The following is a 21,109-nucleotide window of genomic DNA, read 5'->3' on the forward strand; positions in this document are numbered from 1 at the left end:
CGAGTTCACWGCGGTGCAGACATCCGCACTGGTGGACAACAGCAAGATCTAATATAGGAAACACACCGGAATGGACAAGCCATTCAACTTCTGTACTTGGGATTAAGTTTGGTCACCTTTTTAATCTGCTGCCAATGATAGGAAGTCTAGATCTCAGTTATGAGCAGTATCATTTTCTGTACCAATCTAACAACTATGTTTTTTCCCCTCGCTACTGCAGTACGCTTTTCAYGTTTCTCAATCATGCCTTCATCCTCCCTCAACATATGCTTCATTTCGCTTTCATTTTAGATGGAATTAAGTCTGCAATTGCAAAACTCATCAGTTTACTGTTCTAATGCGGGGAGAGCATTAGCTTTCATTCTCCTGGTAATCTTCCTTGTCCCTGGGTGCCCATTTACCCCCATCTTATTTATGTTTATTGTGCCCCATGCCTTTGTTTGCCAAGTTCCAACCCACACAGCCAGTGTTACCACAACAAACTGAACTGTTCTCACGAGCCTTGAGCATTGCAGGCATTAACTGTAGCGTAACTCGGATTTATTCCTCAAGATTATTTTCTCTTTCAGGCTCATTTTCAAAAGGAACAATACTGTATTCAGAATCCTTTACTAAAAATTAAAGGATAAACATCGTGCATCTATGGGCTGATTAACGGGATATACTCAAATGCTTAAACATCCATACAGGCTACTGAATATGAAAGTCTGTTGCAGGACACAAATGCTCTTTACTCTGGGACTCAGACCTCAAATAATATGGTCAAATAATACACTCAGCTCACACGTAGCTCAGCTGGTTCCCATCTTGGTCTTCAGAAAGAAACAAGTGACCAAATTCAGGAAAGTTTAGGTGATCAGCTCTCCTTACAGTTTAAGCTTACTATCCCACCTGCCTTGCTATGAGCTGTGCTGAACATGCCCTGTTACTCTGTCCTTAAAGCAAAGGACATCCAAGTCCCCTAAATCTTTCCTGCCCTACCTTGCTTTCCCTTGTCCTCTTGCTCTTTCATTAAGCYCCACTGTAGACCTTTTCAGAACCTTTCAGCAGTCAAATCACTGCAATGGGGACCATCTTTACAGCACATTAAAAAGATAAGAAAAAAAAAACCCTTTCAGGAGGACTGTTGACTTACTTCTCTGATTTTCTTCTCTGTCCTTATGCTAATTCTTTAGAGAAAGCACCTGCAGCACAAACATAAGGCGTGACTAATTGTAATTCCAAAATATTTAAGCTAATGTTTACTGCTAATATAGGAAAGGAAGGCAGAAACGCTGCTGTGAATCTGATACCTGTTGCAGTGGAAAGCATTTTGCTGTAAATTCTTACATTCTGATGGCTTGACTTAATATGAAGCAGATTTTATCCATGCACAACAGCCTCACTTCTGTTAGGAACAAAGCCAGTCATACTGTAATTGTAAGATTCACCTAAATGTATTACATTTATGCTTTTTAGTACATGGGATATCTACACTTCCAATATTTAAAGATTTAAAGATGATTTAGAAGCACTATTTTTRGACTACTTTCTTCTAAACATCTTCCCTCCCTGTACCTCAAACACAGCTTTTCAAACTTATGTGGGATGACAACATCACTGACCAAGTTCTATGGCTTTTTTTCCCCCATTTTGCTTACAYGTAAGAAAAAAATAATGCATTTGACCAGAAGAAATAGGCTACAATACACTTATTTTTGCTGTATGAACTAACATCATCAAACACAGGTAAGCAGCAAAGTTATCTTGATCTCATGAAAACAAATATTATCTGTAGAAAAAGCAGGATCAATATACAAGCCTTGTAAGATTAGAATTTGTGTGTTTTWAACTATTTTTATATAATTTAAATGTAAATTGCAACATCTTTAATTGAAAAAAGTTTTTAAAATATCAGAAATACCCTCCACAATGTATAAATAATGTATGCATAAGTGAAGTACATATGAAGCCTGCCTAAATGAAATAAATCTGATCATCATAAAGGTATTACTCAGGTTTCCAAAATTATTTTCATTTAGCAGACCTGTGCTAAGTTTATCTTCTACTGCCAAGACAGCTCTATGAAAGTATCTAAAGAAACATTCAGACACACAAAGCATGAAGATTCTGAAGATTTTTTTAAASCAATGTTGTATCAGACATTTATAATATTTTTAGAGCATGTGATCAAATAAAACCAGAATGTATACATTGCTAATTTTTTAAAGTAATGTTATGTACATTTTATTGCCAGTATATGCACAATGGTAAGCATAGAACTATAAATACACAATGTAATTAAACAGTAGAAAACAACAAGAATGTTACACATAACAAAGGAAAGAAAGAGGAAATACTATTTTCCTGATGTAGCTGCTAAAAAGGGCTAGCGACAGGTTATGACAGTCTTGTTTTTAAGTCTTTACATATATTTCTACAACTTTTCCTCCAATAGAATAAATCTCTGCAATGACATTACTTCTTTAACRATCATATCTCAACTTTCTCTATCAGATTCACTTCAAACTAAAGTGAAAACAATCTTCCGCTTAACTACAAGCATCTGACTGCATCTTTGTTCAGTATTGTTTTTCAGGGTATCTAGCAAGTAAAGTGTGTAAGTAGTTTCTTAGGAGACTTGGCTGCATGGTAAAGAATAGTTTTGAATACATATTAAGTGGTAATTTGAAAGAAAAACAAAAGAATAAAGAAGAGTTTCTGTCAATAGTTCTTCCACTGGGTGCTATAGGCAGCAGCTCATTCAAAAACTAGTCACCCTGAAGAGGTAGAGAGAATTTTAGCCTAGCACAGATCATCCTCCTTGGTACCGCGATCTTCTCTCCTATCAGGATATACTTTTTATAACTAGACAACATCATAATCAAAGGAAAAAAAAAAAATCAAGAAAAAAAAATTCCACCATTCCTAGGAAGGGTCTTTTTCATCCCAGATCTCAGTTAAGAGAAAAAAAAAAAAAAAGAAAAAAAAAAGGAAAAAAGAAAGAAAGAAGAGAAAAAGAAAGAAAAGACAACATCTAGGGACATGTTTACTTGATTTTTGTTCTCTCTTTCCATTATCAACTTCATAAATACAAAGAACCATTATTCACAATAAACTAACTCTTTCAAAAATGGAAAAAAACAAACCCTGGAAACATTTCCACACCTTAATCCAGATGGGTCTTGAGGATGCTATTCAAGAAAACCACGCAAGTAGTTTGGTGCAGCTTTCCCAACTCATCCAAAATATACTCTTCTTAAATTAAAAGGTGGCAAGATCCATTGCATTTGTGACTATTCCCCCTCCCTCCCATTGAAATCCAATGCAGAAAACCTCGGTGCTTTTAGGAAGGTAACAATTAAGTTGTTTTCTGCACTGTAGTCATCAAATCCCGTGTGAGTTACAATACAAGACTACTGGTTCCAGCGATTAGGTTGAGAGGCAACATTCTAGTGATAAAGATAAATACATACTGAGCATGCTTGGGCAGAGCACTCCATTCGGAAGCATCCTGCTTGAAGAAGGAAAGGTGACAGGGATGGTTCACATCCATCAAGTGACCATGAACGCTGCCGCCGGCGCGCAGAGGGCCCCGGTGCCGCCCGCTCCGCAGGGCTCCCCGGGAGCGCCGTCTCCACACGAGGAGCTACCAGCTGTCCTAGTCCTCTACTGTTCACACTAAATTCTTATTTATGCAACAAACATACAACCAATGAACAATATCACTTTTACAGAACTGGACTGAGCCAGCTTTTTTTATAGGCATATTTCTCAATCTCCAGAATATCCCAAACAAGCCGTAAATAATACGAACCACCAACACAGTGACTGAGTCTCACTGCAGTTCAGACTAGTCCTGCCTTGTTTCACATCACTTCTTGCTTCTAGCAAAGGACATGATACTCCAACAAAATAGCAATAAAAACAATGTTATCTGCAGCTGAATGAAAGCAACAGAGTTTGTACTTTTAACTTCTGAAGCTTAAAGCATACCTGTTTAATTAGCATTAAAAAAAAAAATTAATACAGTAACACTGGCAAAAGTTAATGGGAAGACACAGAGGATTGCGAATAGGAAAACTAATGGATTAGATTATTTTTAAATTTTATTTTGTTTTGATCGAGTGATGTTAATACTGCTTTTGTCTTGGATTTGGAATAACTCTATTGCAACAGTCACATGCAGGCTGAGGACAGCCAATGGTTAAAGAAAAAAAAAAAAAAAAAAAAAAACCCAAAAAAAGGAGTTTCAAAATTGTGTGTAAGAATTTTCCTTTCAGTGAAGAGGGCCTTGCCCTTTCTTTAGGAGACCTGGTTCACTCTTGTCAGCTTCATTAGCTTTGTCCAGAAACATCTGCTGTGGCATCCCCTGGTCCAGAGCCTGTTTGTGCACGTTTAATGTAAAGGTTCAATAATTTCATCTGGAAATTTAAGACAGAAATTCACTGAATTAGTATTCACAAACCATACAGCAAGACCCTTACTGTAGCCTATGGGAATGATGCACTGAAAGTGATCATTAAGCCATTCTCTTTTTAAAGAAAAAAAAAGAAAAAAAAAATTTATTCATTATTGCCAATGAAAACCTCAAGCATGACAAAATTTGTCCCAAGTGGAAACTGATCAAACGACTTCTCTGAAGGAGAAACTAAAAGACATTTAAAATAAATATACAGCATATGGACTTGGATAGATGGATTATTATCCAAAATTACAAGCCTTCTGAATATATTAGCTTTTTAAATTTTGCTTTAAGATAGTGCTGAAGCTTTAAGTCTCTAATCATCTGAGCTCTTGATTTACTTTTTTTTTCCACTAAAACTTGGAATGCTGTCTAGAATTCTAGAATCACTTTCCACATAGTCACTGCTAGGTCCTTTTTAAGATGCAAGTGTCTTAAAATAAGATGTACAAAATTAATTGTCCTGTTCTCTTCCCAAGGACAAATGGATTAGCAATTAAAATACAGCCATTCATGTGAGGATATAAGAGCAGTAGGTAAAAGATGCTGAAAACACTATAAGCTTCCTGAATTGATCTTTGAAAGGAATGATAAAAGCAAAGGAATAGGCAAGGAGACCATATAAAACCCTTGTACGTAACATCTGTGTATTAAATTCATTTCTGTTCAACCTACAGTTGCATGAAAAACACATCGAGAAAAAGAAGGCAAAAGCCAGGCTTAGTACATCAGTTACTACTATTTCATATTCAAGTCTGACAGTCAACTCAAGCATGCTTAAAACATGAAAACTATTAAATATATATTTGAAGTTTTTGGCCTCTGATAGCATGTAACTACAGCAGCAAAAAATACAACTTAGTATTTCTTTTAATGAGCTGACTTGTATCAGTATCTGAAAACATATGGATATTCAGTTTTGATTCTTTTATGCTAAAGTTACATTAATCCTCTGTGAGTTTCAGCAGCCTTGATATTTTTATTCAAATAGACACTTTTACGAGCTCTGCAATCAAAATGCAAATGCCATACATGCAATTATGAAACAAGCATTTTTTTTTAATGCGGTATCTTTTACTTACTTTACTGCCAGTGAGTTGACTGAGATGTGGTTTTAGTTCATCACCAATTACTGCATGAATGGCTACAAGGCAGAAAACACACGCCTTACGAACACTGCTCTCCGAATTATCATAACCCTAGAAAGCAATAAAATTAATAGCTTATCAGTTAATCATTAAAAGCCTCAAAGCTATTTGCTTATCCTTATGATAAATACATTAAAATCTACAGCAAATGAATGCTAAGATAACCCAATGAAGCATTCCAACGTCAAAAAAGCAAATTCAGGGCATGCAATTAAACTGAATCCTGCTTCTGAATCCCTGTTGATAAGCACTTCTCAGATTGAAAATAAACCAGTRTGTTCCTGTTCATAAGTTACACTGTGAAAGCAGAGCAGCTATCATGCTGTATGTTGACACACAGTAGGGGAGAACATAAAAGAAACAGCTCTAGATAATAGTGATATTTATACAAAGCAGAAGACATTAACTTCAGAGCTTCCATGTTCTGAAGGAAGTATTTGCTTAACAGGCAGTGATTCTTTCCCTAAATTCTGCCTTACCACATTTGTTTCTATTGCTGCCTTGCAGTTGGTTCACTCCTGTACACCSCCCCCGCCCCCATCAAAAACCTGTCCCCAAGTCCCCTACTCCACCTCGGCCTTCCCATGGATATGCAACGAGACGGCAGCCATTTAAGACAGAAAATGTGAGGAATTTAGCTGTCAAACCCTAAGAAGTCCTCATCAGTTGTGTGCAGATCCATGTGTGTCAGCTCTTTATAAGGTGGACATAGGGTAATAAACTTCCGATTTTTTAAATTAAAATCCCTCTGGCCTTTCCTCTCTGACATATGTTGTGTTCCATGTTTTACCTGTATTAGCCCTGGCACAATCTCGGGCAAAAGCTGAGCAAGGGTTTCTTTAGATACTCTCTCTATGACTTTCGTCTGCATTTTGATTGCAGCCAGATTAATGGGGTAATCTGCGGTCTGGATAATTGGACAAAGGACTTTGATGCACTGATCAGGGCTAATGGAAGTAGCCAGCATGGAGGCAGCTTCTTCGGCAGACCTCACCACCTGCTCAAAGAATAAAGATATGGAAAAATCAATTACAAGACAGAATTTCTATGGTCAGTGTTCTCTCAGTAATGGTATTTGGAAAATTACTGTTCCACTCAACAGAGCTACAATACTTAAAAATACAGGAATTCAAGACACTTTTTGAAAATCTGCATATAAGGTACAGCTAGTGGACATATCACTTTCCTATAAACAAGGCTCTTACAGTATTCTGACTAATAATACGTACTGAGCAATACCAAGAGCAGCACTGTCCAGACCTGCCTGACCAAGAGATTTCCCACGTGATCCCAGCCTTCAACTATCCGTTGAAATTTCTCCAGTTTTCTAATCTTCAGTTTTTGGGTGACCATTCATTATTGCKCATTAGGTTTTTGGTCACTGACGTGTTTTCATGTTCATTTCAAAAACACTGTCATAAACAGAATATACAAAAAAAAAAAAAAAAAACCCAAAACAACAACAAAAAAAGCAGAGGATGGGGAGGAATGACTATCAAAAGAGTCAAAGAAGCTACTGGCATGGGAAGAACTGCAATCATACTTCAAAACCTGCAGCTCGATTATAAGTTTCACAGAGGACACATCCTTGAACCGGGTGCAGGGGGACAGGATAGGCTCAGCCAACATCAAACTCATAATTCTTGCATAACAGTAGCGATATTTATGTAAGCCTCTTAATACCTGGGTGCTTACTGCACTCGATGCTTCTAATACGCACCGATGCATGAGCATCACACTCGAAATAAGTACTTCTGGGCAAGATTAAAGCTATAATTCAACTACTTGAAGTCTTCTGCTTCTGAACTCCCTCCCTATTCTAGGCACACAGCCAACTCTTTTYCCTTTTGCATCTCCCTGGGTTCTCTCTCCTAACAACATTCAAAGCTATGCTCTCTAACACTGAAGGGCTGGCTAAAATGGAAAGGGCTGATGTTTCTTTGCTATAGTCCACCCCTTCTCTCAAGCGGGCATGCTAGTGATGTACTTTAGATCTCCAAGATACAAGCGGGCATGCTAGTGATGTACTTTAGATCTCCAAGATACAACCTACTGGCTTAAGATGTCACACAGAGGAGAAAAAATCCCTCCTCCCAGTTGTTCCTGGATGTGCTATAATGCCATAACTGGCTACTGCACTATATCCTCTTTGGATAGCAATCAATCCAACATCCATCTGTTGGAGCAATGCAAGGCATCTCAGGGCTTATAAAACTACATTTTTTCCCCTCTTACATACCTTTATTACCTAACATTGCTCAAATACTTGATTATAAACCAAATGACTTCTTTAGTAAGATCTGATTGATTGCTCAAACACTAACACAGCTTTTTCATTCTGAAATAAATATATTCTGAAATATTCTGAAAAAATGTAATTACTGACCTCCTTATGAGGATCCTTATGGGCTTCTAATGTCTTCATGATTGTGAGCTCTGCATAATTTTTAAATCTTGCTGGCTGATTTCTTAGAATTTCCCTTAGAACTTTCAATGCCAAGGCTCTGATTGCATGCTAAAGATCAAGTAATAAGTGAGAATATGCATCTTTAAATAAACGTATTTTATCATTTGTTTGACCACCAAAGAAATCTTTGATAATAGAAAAATATTAATTAGACCATCTGTATATTTAGTATGAACCATGTGTAACAAATACAGCTAGAAAAAAACCCCATCTTCTGTAGCTGACCCAGCTCTTCCTTTCTACAAATAATTCAGGTATTATGAACTAATGGAGTTGTCTATGCTACTCAAAAATTGCATGAACTAATGGAGTTGTCTATGCCACTCAAAAACTGCAGAGCCAGGTAAAGTTTTGTCCAAGTAAGCTGATAAAACCCTTCAGCATCAACATCACATATTACTATTTTTCAAAAGATACTGAAAAGTTTTTCAAAGAAAAAAAGTGGTATTGGTATCACTTTGAAACTCAGCAGTTGAAATGTAATAGCCGTAAAATATATTTACATTGAACTCAAAGGGGCTTTCCAATGATCATTACTGCATTTTAGAAACCTCTCATTTTTTAAATGTTTTCCCAATAGACGATGGTTTGATATTTCAAGTCTGCTAGGGCTATACACAGGTAAATTTGGGATCCCCCTGAAAAATATTTCTTGTAATCTATCATAAGGGAATCAAGAAGAAAGATTCAAGAAGGGGAGTATTGCTCACACCCTTTTCACCACTGGGGCATTCAGACTTAACCATATTTTATTATTTCGAATTTCAACTGCCATAAGAAGATTTCTGTTTTTTAAGATCGGGTGAGATTTGTCCCCTCCTACCCATACAAATTTGAGAGATGCTGAATATCAAGGTCGTGCTTTGTTAACATTTTAAATTGGATTAATCTGAATTTACCTCTTTGTCTCCAAGTGTTTCAAGCAGCAGAAGTAGTATTGTTTTGAAATGCTCATCCCAAACCCCAAAAGATTCCTCTTGAGTTAACTTCATGAGCTCATAGAGGGCAGCTTTTCTTTCTTCAACTCTCTCATTATGGTTTGATAATTCTTTCAGTAATTCTGCAACCAGATCAGAATGGTCCATGGGAGGCTCTATTGAAAAGAAATACACAAAAACAAATATGTGTATTASTGAAAATAAATGAATATCTTCTGTATAACTCAAGATACTTTCTAGGATGGCTGGTCTTAAAATTTACCTGCCTTTAATTTTCCCCAGATTTGTCTTAGAAAATTACTACTTGACTAATATATTTTCAGTGCAGTCGACATTCCTGAATAGTCTTACTATCACCAAAAAAAAAGGTAGACAAAAAAGAAGATAAAATGATTTCAAYGTCCCGCAATACTCAAAAGCTGGTAAGTTCTCTGAATCCTTTTAAGTCTGACCTATACCTAAAGTATGTAACTCGAAAATCCAAGAAGAGACATTTGTGTTTTCTCCCCTRTGACAGACTTGCTTAGAACCTTTTAAGCCATGTTTTCACAGCAGTATCTGGACTTCTAACACACAAGTGCTAAGTGTCTGAAGAATTTTCTCTGGAATAAAACAGCAGAAGTAAAAGCAAAGCCAAGCCAGTTAGGCCCTTCTCCAGAACAAATCACAGAAYGGTTCAGGTTGGAATAGACCTCTAGAGATCATCTAGTCCAACCTGCCCCTGCTCCAGCAGGGACACCCGGCGCACGGGGCACAGGGCGGCATCCAGGTGGGTTTGTAGACCTCCAGAGAAGGAGACTCCATAATCTCCCTGGGCAGCCTGTGCCAGGGCTCTGTCCTCCTCACAGGAAAGAAGTTCCTCCTCACCTGGAGATGGAACTGCCTGTGTTTCAACTTACACCCATTGCCCCCTGTCCTATCACTGGCCACCACTGAGAAGAGCTTGGCCCCTTCCTCCCTACATTCKCCCCTCAGGTACTTATACATATTGATCAGATCCCCCTCTCAATCTTCTCCAGGCTAAACAGGCCTAGGTCACTTAGTCTTTCCTCACAGGACAGATGCTCCAGTTCCTTAATCCTCTTTGTTGCTCTATGCTGGACCCTCTCCAGAAGCTCCATGTCCCTCTTGTACTGAGGAGCCTAGAACCACACTGAGCATCACTCTGAGCATTACTCTGCCCAGAACGTATCCTGGTAAGAGTCATTACAGGACAACTCTAGATTTTTTTTCTTTTYTTTTAATTCCATCACCTAGACCCCACCAGTCTTAAATAAAAACATATAGCTTCCACCTTGGCACTGAGACTTTTGGATAAATTAACAGAAATGCAAATGAAGAAGTTTGAAATTTTTGACAAAAAAAAAATATTTTGAAGGGTAAGTAGTAATAATAAAAACTCAAATGTTCCCAGATCTGTATCCTTTCCCAAAATGATTTCCTGTTACTGATATACAAGAAATATATTTTCCAGAATAATTTTATGAGACCATATACTGAGAAACCACAGCCTTTGAACATTATTATTATATTCAATACTGTAAATTAGAAATGTTATGATACAGCAAAAAACTAATAAAAGCTTAACTCATAAACTTCTACTATCTCTGGAAAACACATACAACACAGCAAGTATCTTTGACAAAAAAAAATACTGTTTTTATATCCATTGTTTCTATTAGCATTCTGTTTTGGATGAATAAACACCTGAAAGTAGAAACATTTTTTTTCTACAAGCACTTTTACTGCCTATTAAGGTATGCTCTCTAAATGGATCATTAATGTTTGCCCAAAGGACTGAGTGATACTGCATTCTRCAGCTGTGTTATGTGGCAGACGTGCAGAGGAGCAGAATGGACAGCCTATTCTAAAGGAACAAGTTCTTTCCTTTTATTGCCACGTATCTTAGAGCTTTCTGTTAATCTCGGAAGATAAAGCTAATCTCGGGCTGTCGCTGCTTGGGACTGTCCTGGGTTTGTCCTGGTTGTGTTTAATGCTTTTGTTAATGACAGAACATGGAGAGCATATATAGAATATGTCAATGAAATCAATGTAAGAGGAGYTGCAAATGTTCTGCAAAAGAGGGTGAGAGCTCAAAGAGTCTTGGTTAAGTCAGAGAAATAATGAAAGTAGCTGGGGAAAAAAAAAGTCTATAATGACAAGAATAAGGCAAGATACAGAGGCAGAAATCTTAAGCCATAATCTTAAAACTGCTTTCAAGAAACCTGAAAAGCAACATAAAAAGGCCTTTTCCCTTATTCACAGAATGGCTGAGGTTGGAAGGGACCTCTAGAGATCATCTAGTCCAACCTCCCTGCTCAAGCAGGGAAAAATTATTCTTCAGATAAAGGGCATCTCCACCGGGGGGAAAAATACATATATTTAGGCTGCAACTATGAAAATCATTTTATTGTTAAGTGAGGCAAAATACTAAAATGGCCATTACAGGTATGCTGTGGCATTTCTACTGAAGATTTTCAACCATTAGAYAAATGTCCACATATCGTATTTTCATACCTAAGTGTTTCTGGCTGGACTAAATAAGCCGCTACAGTGTTTCCATCTAGCCCTGAATTTCCAAGTCTTCCTGCCAGTAACAGTCAAAAGGAWGGCTGGGAGTCCAGTACAAATAGGACTCGTGTTTGCACTTCAACAGCTCAGCTAGGAAACTAATGCTGGAAGGCTCTCCTGCAATCCTACTTTGCTTTACCTTTTCTAGTGCTGCCACTCACTCTAGGAAGGCTAGTGACTCCAGAGCACTAGCAGAGCAGATTAAGGCTCTTCTCAGACCTAATCCAGCCATGTCACTCACCAGGATTGATTTGTGGTATGTTATTTGTGACATYTGTGCTACCTCTTTCCAAAGCTTTTATATATACAACTAATCATGAGTTCAGAGACTGAGCTAAAATATGAAAGAAAGCCCTCACCATGCTCCCTCTAGCCAAGGATGGGATCTGCAGCTTACCATCAGGGAACTGCTCTGCATCATCATCAAACATCGCTTCCTTCAAAGCGGATTTATTAAATGAACTTATACTATCTGAATAGTTGTATGGATTGTAATCTCGGGAACGTGGYGAGGAGTGGGGAGGCATTGTGTTCAGTAGGGAGGTTTTGTTGTCGAGAGCTGTCCGGCCTGTATCACCTACACCACCTCCCGCTCGCAGGTCCACTATTCCAGATGCACTGCAAATCTGCAGGAAAAGAAACATCATAGAAGCATTTAAGAACACACTGCAATTTCAGTTCATTCCATCTCCATTTCATTTACACAGCAACAGCTTACAAGTTTCAAAGCGCTTCCTAATATTCCTAAATCACTTTTTCAAGTTCCCTCTTCAGGTGAAAAACCTCAGCAGCACTTCCCTGGCACTTAATAATACTCAATATTTTACCTTAGAAGTTTGATGCAAATTAATCAAAACCATGTCTGAGCTCACCACACCTACAAGTCCAAGTTCCACAGACACAGAAGTTTAACATAACACATGTAGCATCAAAAATCCTGTAGGTTTTGGATGCAATGATACAGAAGACTTRAGAAAGATATATAGTAAGGAAAGGAAGAAAGGAAAATAGAGTCCCAGCTGATTTGCAAGAGAATCCATTTCTAAACTGCCAGCATTTTAAATAAACCAAATGTTACTACTACCTGTTATTAAAATCTACATTTCCAAAGTATGCTAAGGCTAGAAATTTATTTTTCTAAAGCTCTGAAGTTACTTAGGAGAGATGTCCCATTTCAGAAGTTGTAAGACAGAAACCTCGTTAGAACAGTGCTTTATACATCAAAAAACACAACCAACAAATAGCACCACACATGCAGGTTTGGCCTTCGCTTGCCGTTATGAAGATGCACTGAGCTTCAGTACTCACCGAATCACCRTCGTCTTTTTTGGAATCTCGTTTTACAGGCTCATTCATATCTTCTTGACTACGAAAACTGAAATTCTGAATGGCTTCAGTGACTCCACGAAGAGAACTGTAAATATCTTCAGAATTCATGTTTTCTGTGTCATAGTCAAATGCACTGTGGGCAGTGGACAGAACAGTAGAATCAAAAAAGATTTATTTTTGATAATAAATCTCATGTTTTGATTTCATGTTTTTAATTAACATTCACTTGCAATGACAGACTCAGGAAATATTAAATGAATTACTATTTTTTGTTAAACATGGTCACGAGGAGAGCTGGTTCTCCACATAATAAAGGTGTATCATAGTAGGTGCAGTATAACTTGTTATCATTTAAGTGTAGTGCCAGTGACACAGAAAGCGACAGGACTTGGCTAGYGCTGCCTTCGCCAGACCCTTCAGGGAGCCTAAGCCGTCGTTCTGGGCAGCAGCGGGTAGTTTCCCAGTGTCTGGCACTTCTCTCTGAATTCCTCTCTCTTCCTTCATAGCTGGGGTTGCAACTCTGGGCAACCCTTAACGAAGCCCTAGATGCTGCAGATGACAGCACAGACTTACGCTACCTTGGTGACAAAGTGTTCTGGGATGTGTTGGTTGGGGAAGTGAGGGGACTCGACCAACTGGCTGGCGAGCGTGGAGTAGGTCTTGTCAAAGGACTTCCCATGGGTCCCTGGAGGAGAAGGAAACACACTCTAGTAGGACCTTCAGCTTCCTACCGAACCTCTTATTGTATTTATTCACTAGTGCCCAGAAATTAAACAAGTTCCATTTACTCTCTAAGACTGGCTAAGTAGTTACCAGTAACTTCGATCAGGTATAACTTATTAATCACAGAAGTACAAGATAAGCTACTCAAATATCACATACAAACTTAGTAAGTCACTTTACCTGGAAGCAGCATACATGGGAAAAAAAAATCAGCCTTTGGAGGAAAAAATAGATGAAGGAAATTCTACAAAGAGCGATATCTGTTATTATTCAGACAGTGTTTTATCTAGGATTGAACCTCTCCTTTCCCCCCGATTTTCTCCCTCTCACAAGTAACTACCRAAATAGTCATGTTGGGGAAAAACAAAGCAAAACAAACAAACAAACAAAACAGTAACGATGGAAAGAATAATTTGAGGTGTAAATACCTGACTGCTGTTGCCTGTGTTTCGCAGATGATTGTGGAGAAGTTTYGTGGCTCCATCCTGAAATGTTTTTGGTAAAGCACCTAACAGCATTGTAAACTCTGGTGTATTGAGTTCAAAAAGGGAAATCAGCACTGACTGTGCAGCCTACAGGAAGAGAAACAACTRAAGTTATTAATTTGCCTTTCTGGAGTATTTTTTAATTCGCAAGAGATTTTGTTGTGAAGGGTAATCACAAGGGCTGACAAAATAATTTTTCCAGTTTGAAGAATAAAGATGTTAGTAGATGTGAACAAAAGGAATCTGTGAACAAAAGTCTTCCACAAATGTGCTCTTCAAACTCTATAATTCCCCCTTGTCCTGCTTACTTACTCAACTACTGAAGAAAGCAGCAAAATGACTTTTGGAGGGGCTAGGAAGTTGGAAAAAGTTATGTAAGAGAGAGATGAATTGCATGGCTAGGAGARTACAGAAAGCAGGAACAAGTCAGCAATTTCTTCTCCTGATTTTAGCAGCTGGTAAGAAAGATGGCAGATAACAGTATCTCTTCAACTGGTCTGCTGGTATCGTTTCAGAAATTGAAATAAATAACCCCAAAACCAGRTATCTGAATCTGGAATGTGATGATCTTTGAGTTGTCATTACAGAACTTATATATACACTTTATAACTTCTCCTACAGCCAATCTAGTTGGACTTTTTTTTCCACAGCTTCCTTTATCTATTAAAGGTAGGCAAACACGAGGAAGTAACTAACKAACTCTCAAAATGGAAACTGTTCAGTATTAGAGTTTACAGTCTACTGGATTGCATCCTCCTCCCAAATTTTCATACTTTATTTTTAAGGTTACCACATTTTACGATATTTTCTCTTGGTCTGACTGAAAAACGACACATTTTTCCCGATAGAAGGAAAGCAGTCAGATAAGCAATGGTGGGCTTCCCGTTGGGCTCTCTATCAAAGAAATCTGAGTTCCTGAAATTTGACTTTCTAAAATTCTTGTAATTTTAACAAATATCCACTTGAAAGGCTAACAAGAGATCAAGTTGTCCTGCAATGTTCAATAGTCTCTTTTTAGTACGAGACTCTGAGGCCCAGATTAAGCCCCTAYGTGCAGTTTCCATGAGCGCCGTTCACCATCAACGGCTGCCACGCACTGGAGAGAACCAGCGCCTAACACTACAGAGAAGGACAGGCAGCTTGTTTAAGGACCAAAACACTCCCAGCAGGTAGTTTAGAAAATGCTTTTGGACATTTATATCCCTCCTCTTGCTTCCAGAGCAATGAACTGTAGCAGTTTTTAATTAGCAGTTGAGAGCCAAGGTATGAGCACACATACCAGCACACGCCTTGGTATTTTCTTCGTTAAACTTCAATACTGACACGTTTGATTGCCACAAGTCAGCTTTGCACWGCAGCAGTTGGCTGTTCCCTCCAATGCTTCTGCCCTCCTCCCCCTGATAAGTCTTTTCTCTTCAAGTGAATACCCTGAATGSCCTCTGTGTCCCTGCCTTCAACGTTCCCCTTGCCCTTGGTTTTTCTTATGGTCGGTCTTCTATCAGAAATCGATGAAAAGCAAAAGCCACAACTGAAAAATGCTGGGAAGTCACCACTTTTTCTTGCTTGTTGCTTGTCTCTCCAGTCCATTAGACCCTGCCTATTTAAACTGCTTGTAAAAAAACAGAAGCAATCAAAACGTCCACACTAGACAGTTGTATCAGAAAAAACAGTGATACCATCACCTCTCCCCAAAAYAAGGTTTCATTTATCATACTAAAATTGAAGTTGACTCATGAAAGTCCATGTGAAACTGCTTTCTTTCTAACATATTTCAGGACAAATATTTTAAGTTTTTTTTTAAATTATTATTTGGCTTCAAAATAAGCTCGCTCTCTCTAGAAAATTTAACCCAGTTCCTAAGTATCAGCTAGCTTTTCTGCAGTTAGCTACACTATGGTTTAGGTTTGGTCACAGGGTTACAGCACTAAGAGTTAAAAATATTTATATGGGGATTTTGCACTTAAAGTCCCAAAGCACAAATTTTTACCCTCCAGAAAGAAGTCCCCTGTTACTGAACTAAACTAAGGTGGCCCTGCTTAAGGCTGATTAAAAAACAACATCTTTGCCTAACTTATAGTGCTGGATATTCTTAACCAAAGCAAACAGCATTTGCACACAAATACAGCTGGCATAAATTCTAAATTTCTAAAAAAATCATGCTAAAATAGCATATGCTTATTAAAATGTAAAAGCTTGCAGAAAACATTTGTGATAACATCTCCTAACCTCCTGGATAATACATGAGTTTATATAACCAGAATTACACCAYTGACTACGCATTGGTAAATTTTTGTTTTCAAGGGGTATTAAGGGCTTTTAGTATTTAGCTACTTCCATCTGGTCTGTTATGGAAAGAAAAAAATCAAACAAGAAAACTTCATATACTTAAGGTGTTCCAGATGATAAAACTCAGTGGCAATTCTTTCCATGATTCAGTTACTTATTGACATAAAAATGTTTATTAGAGATATGAACTATCAGATAAGCCAGCTTGCCACGTGTCTTGCTAATAAAACTTTTCTGATTTGTAAGATAGTGCTGCTTCATTTCCCTGCCTGTTTTATGGTGTTGCATATGTCACTAGAATATGGCAACTAGGCAAAACAAGCCCATAAGCACATTGGCGCTTTCCTCTAATCCTAAGTTTTATTAGAAATGAAAAACACCTAGGATAAACTTTCCTATAGCAAATGATGAGAAACATTCAAGATATAACGTGATATTATTCTCTTTGTATTAMTATTTTGTGAGATAACTTAAGCTATTTGTGTCAATTCTCTCCTACAAAACATCCTGCCTAAAGAAAGGCATTTCTATGACTGTTTTCAGAAATGATCAAGTCACCAAATTCCAGCTGAGTGGGATGTTGCAAAGGAATAATAATAATAATAATAATAATAATAATAATAATAATAATAATAAGCAGTTCTGCCTCTTTTGCAGAAATAAAGCTGAAAAAAGTATGAAAACATAGCCTCTCTGTTATGGATATTTGTACTTTGGGAGACTAAATCCTTTTGATGTTCATGAAGTGTCAATATGTCAATAACGGGAGCTCCTCAGCAGGCCAGATGAGAACAAAACCCACTATTTCAAACTGAAAACAAAATTTTAAGCCTTTTGCTATCTGTATTTGAAGCGACTATTTATAATCCCTTTCTGAAGTCTGCATTAGTGCCTCTCATGGTTCATCTTTATGCCTAGCATATTTGAATATCTCACAAAAGTGATCTTTTCACTTTTCAAGAAGTCTGTACAAAAATAAGCTTTTCTGTGGAACTGCATGATTACCAGAACAATTCTTTGAGATATATAAGCATGTATTAATATATTTGATTATTAAAACACAAACTTGCCTTTTTCTTTCTTTTCTCAAAAGGTCAGCAGTTATCCAATGTTTTAATTGCACACAGAGGACTAAAAAAGCCTAAGACTGAGCTGTAAGCTTGCTACCACACTCACTATTCTTGTAATGAACGTGCTATTACAATTACAGAGGCTGCTCAGCAAATAACACTAAATCTGYATAGAAAATGCCTACTGACAACACAATAATGCATAAATGTAAAATGAAACACATCTTGAAAATCTCCATCAAAATTGTATGAATTATAACTATTTTTAGTGAATTTTACCTTCCTCAATTTTGATCCTTCATAAAGGCATATTTTTGCTGAGAAGGATAAAAAAAAAAGTATGTCTYGCTTATGATTTTTTTTTTAAAGAAAAATAGGATCATTTTTAACCAAGAAACACCAGCAGCTTAAGTTGAAAAGATACTTGGAATGTGCTTCAATTGTAAGCAAGCAAACATACCTTCCTAACGTCTGAGCTTTTCGGTTCTGTGGTCCAGGTGATGATTCGAGACACTGCTAACCTGGTTTCACTTGAATTTACAAAATCTCCTGGATCCATCTGCTGTGCGAGAGTCTCTATGTACTTAAGGATTGCGACTTTGACCTGCAAAGAGAAACAGAGTCAGAGGGACAATAAAAACGGGGTCCTGTAAGAACAAGTACACTCACAAAATAGGATGCTCATTCCCTAGAATGGAGAACCCAAGCCATTTTTATTTTTAACTACACCAATAGCTTAAAATGTTTCTAGAAAGTCTTTTAGAAAATAAAAAAGCTAACTTTCTGGAAGAAAGGTCTTATCAGCACCTGTATTAAAACTCTAAACAGTACATCACTTTGCAGATGAGTGTAATTTTTCAAAAAAGGAGGTTTTCCCACAAACTCATTTTAATATTCACTAGTAGTGACTAAAGATACAAAAATAATTGAGAATGCAGAAATTAATACTAAACAGCTAAGCAGAAAAACAAAGTACTCATAATATTTAAAAATATTCATAGCTTAAAAACTGTTTTAGAGTTGAGATTTTTTTTCAAGTACTAAAACAGAAAATGAACATCATCTGATGAAGAAACTTCCTATTAAAATACTACACAGTTAACACTCAGCACCCTTCAATGGCAGAAAACAGTTCTATATTGAGTATCTTTGGGGATAAGTCAAACRAATATATTAAAAATGTTTGGACAGAATTTCTTTAAAACACTTCTTAACACGAGTCATACGCATACTTATCCTCTGCAGATATTTAGGAGAGTCACAGATCTACTAGGAGACAAAAGACCTTCTACTTCCTCACACATCTAAACATCCTGCTCATATTGTACAAGCTTGCACCAATCCTTCTGCAAAAGGACCGTTTGACACATCCCACGCCCCAGCCTTTCTCCAGCTTCCAAGCCGCATCACTGCACAGGCGAGCAGAGGGCTGCTTATGTCCCTATCCCCTTAGCAATCCCCCCGGCAGCTGCTCCTATTCCAGAGAACTGTCAGGCAATCCAAATAAACAACAAATCACCAACCCAAACATAACTTGCTTAATTTCCAGCTGTTTTTGTKTCCCCTAACAACTACACTGAATCAGAAACACGCATCAGGGAGACCCTACAACTGAATCGACTAAAAGCAAGAATATTCTGGATGAATGTAACTGTTCAAGGCTTGCACCACAACTGCTCTCACCAAAGCTACTCGGGTATTTTCCTTGGTAATCAAAACCTTCAAGTCATTAAAACTCAACAAGATGCACTCAGTAACACACATTACAGGTAGCTGACATGTGTAGGATAGTACTTCATTTTCACATGTTAAAGCTTGACTTTTTCTAGTTATATGACAACCGATGGCTAGAGATTTTTGTTGCACACAAGGCAGCAGTGACGTATATATATGGTACTAAACGGCTCAAGGTCTATCTTTTGATTCTTCATTCAATGAAGAGAGCAGAAAAAACAACAGCAAAACCCTTTAAGCTAGCAAGCTTTTCCAAACACCATAGAAACAGGCAATACTTCTTGATAACCCATTAATTCTGTATGTTTCTTTCCTTCTTATTTCTTCTTTCATATTCTGCAAATTCTTTCATATTTCCGCGTAATTTTTTCCTTCCCCATGTCATACTAGCCATCACATTTTGACCATACTGTTAAGTATTACTATTAGTAATAATTACTATTATAGGCATTACTATTAGTACTAGCATTACCATAAGTATCAGTACTASTATTGCTACTAGTAGTATTATACCATCAGTAGTACAACTAGTAGAGTATGAGTAGTTCTAGCAGTAGTAACATAATAATACYAATAATCACAGAACGGTTGTGGTTGGAAGGGACCTCTAGAGATGATCTAGTATAATGTTACAACACTGTCAACACTGTAAGTACTTTTAAGGTACTCACCGACATACCTTAAAAAAATACCACTACTAGCAAGAGCAACATTTCAAATATCCAGAGGCTTATTTCACAAGCAAAAATTATCATGTAGCATATCTGAGAAAGCCGAATTATTCAATGTTAAAAGTATTCTCACAAAGTAAATTCATACAGGCTTCTGCAAACGTGGTAGCTCTCAGCAGACAAAAGACCGCTAAATGGAAGACAGAGACTTCTCTCAAATGAAGCAGTATTATGGATTARAAGAGAAATAAAAAATTCTGTGATAGCAGTAAAATTACTATGCTCTTTCTTAACACTATTTCAGACGAGYAGTTGAGCTGTAGAAACAAAAAGTACAACCCAGTACTTTCTTAAGTGAAACTTTCTTCTCAGTAAGATCTACTTGAGATCTATTTGATCTCACTGCGAGATGAGATGAAGAAAACTCCTGACTGCCATGAATGCAACTCCAAGAACTTGTGCATGATTGTGCTTGCTCTTAACGTGAAAGCACCTTCTACAAAGTAGTTCAGCACTTAGGGAATAAGGTTTCCTCAAGCTCAATGATGTTTCTTCATACTCCTTAGGCCGGATTTATTGCGTTTTCCTCGGACTATGAACACTGAGCCACTAAACATCTTCCTTGTACAGCATGTAGTAACACAAGTAGCGTTCTTAATATCAGGACTGCTATATTAAGTGAACTGAAATGCAGCTCACTAAAATTAGCACTATTACTCAAATTAAAAAAAAAAAAAAACACCTAAAGCATTTCACAGATAGCTTTCAAAGATAATGAGATGACAATGGTTCTAGCACAAGATTATCCTGGACAATTCCATCTCCAGTTTCAGGAAAAGCTATATAGATACTACAGCCAGTGCCAGAGACACTTGGTTTTCTTGTTCTAGAAAAGCTGAGGTTTACAGAGTTTCATTTGTTGCACTGTATCTCAAGTAACAGGTGAAAAAAAGGCAAGGAAAGAAGAATGCAGAGAACTTGCTTTACAAAAGAGTCAAAACTTCATCTCTTACGGTGCTTTTCTGGGATACGAGGCTCTCTCCAGGTACCTGCTCTCCCTTACTCAGACCAAAGGAACAATCATACAAAGAGATCTCCACACTTGCCTGTCCAAACTCCTAGGTTTCAGCTATTTGGAAGGGCCATCCTCCCCCATGGATGGGTTCAGCAGAAGCCACCTTCCCTGAGTAATTCCCTTAGCAGCCGGTTGTGTGAATCCACCTCTGTGGAAGCACCTCTGAAC

General features: G+C 37.6%; 1 protein-coding gene across 3 annotated transcripts in view; it reads right to left on the reverse strand.

The window, feature by feature from the left end:
• Positions 1-3,308: 3,308 nt before the first annotated feature.
• The window catches only part of CLASP2 (cytoplasmic linker associated protein 2), a 127,747-nt gene continuing 109,946 nt past the window's right edge, over positions 3,309-21,109 (reverse strand). For all 3 annotated transcript variants that reach the window (XM_026034979.1, XM_026034978.1, XM_026034977.1), the window contains 10 exons: positions 17,922-18,065; positions 14,049-14,192; positions 13,476-13,582; positions 12,877-13,030; positions 11,966-12,194; positions 8,959-9,152; positions 7,979-8,107; positions 6,383-6,589; positions 5,527-5,643; positions 3,309-4,403 (listed from right to left, as the gene is read on the reverse strand). In XM_026034979.1, the coding sequence (XP_025890764.1) occupies positions 4,317-4,403; positions 5,527-5,643; positions 6,383-6,589; positions 7,979-8,107; positions 8,959-9,152; positions 11,966-12,194; positions 12,877-13,030; positions 13,476-13,582; positions 14,049-14,192; positions 17,922-18,065 (1,512 nt within the window). In that variant the 3' untranslated portion in view covers positions 3,309-4,316. The remainder of the gene's footprint in view (positions 4,404-5,526; positions 5,644-6,382; positions 6,590-7,978; positions 8,108-8,958; positions 9,153-11,965; positions 12,195-12,876; positions 13,031-13,475; positions 13,583-14,048; positions 14,193-17,921; positions 18,066-21,109) is intronic.

This window comes from Nothoprocta perdicaria, unplaced genomic scaffold (assembly GCF_003342845.1).
Source record: "Nothoprocta perdicaria isolate Ctin4 unplaced genomic scaffold, notPer1 scaffold_154, whole genome shotgun sequence".
NCBI lineage: Eukaryota > Metazoa > Chordata > Aves > Tinamiformes > Tinamidae > Nothoprocta > Nothoprocta perdicaria.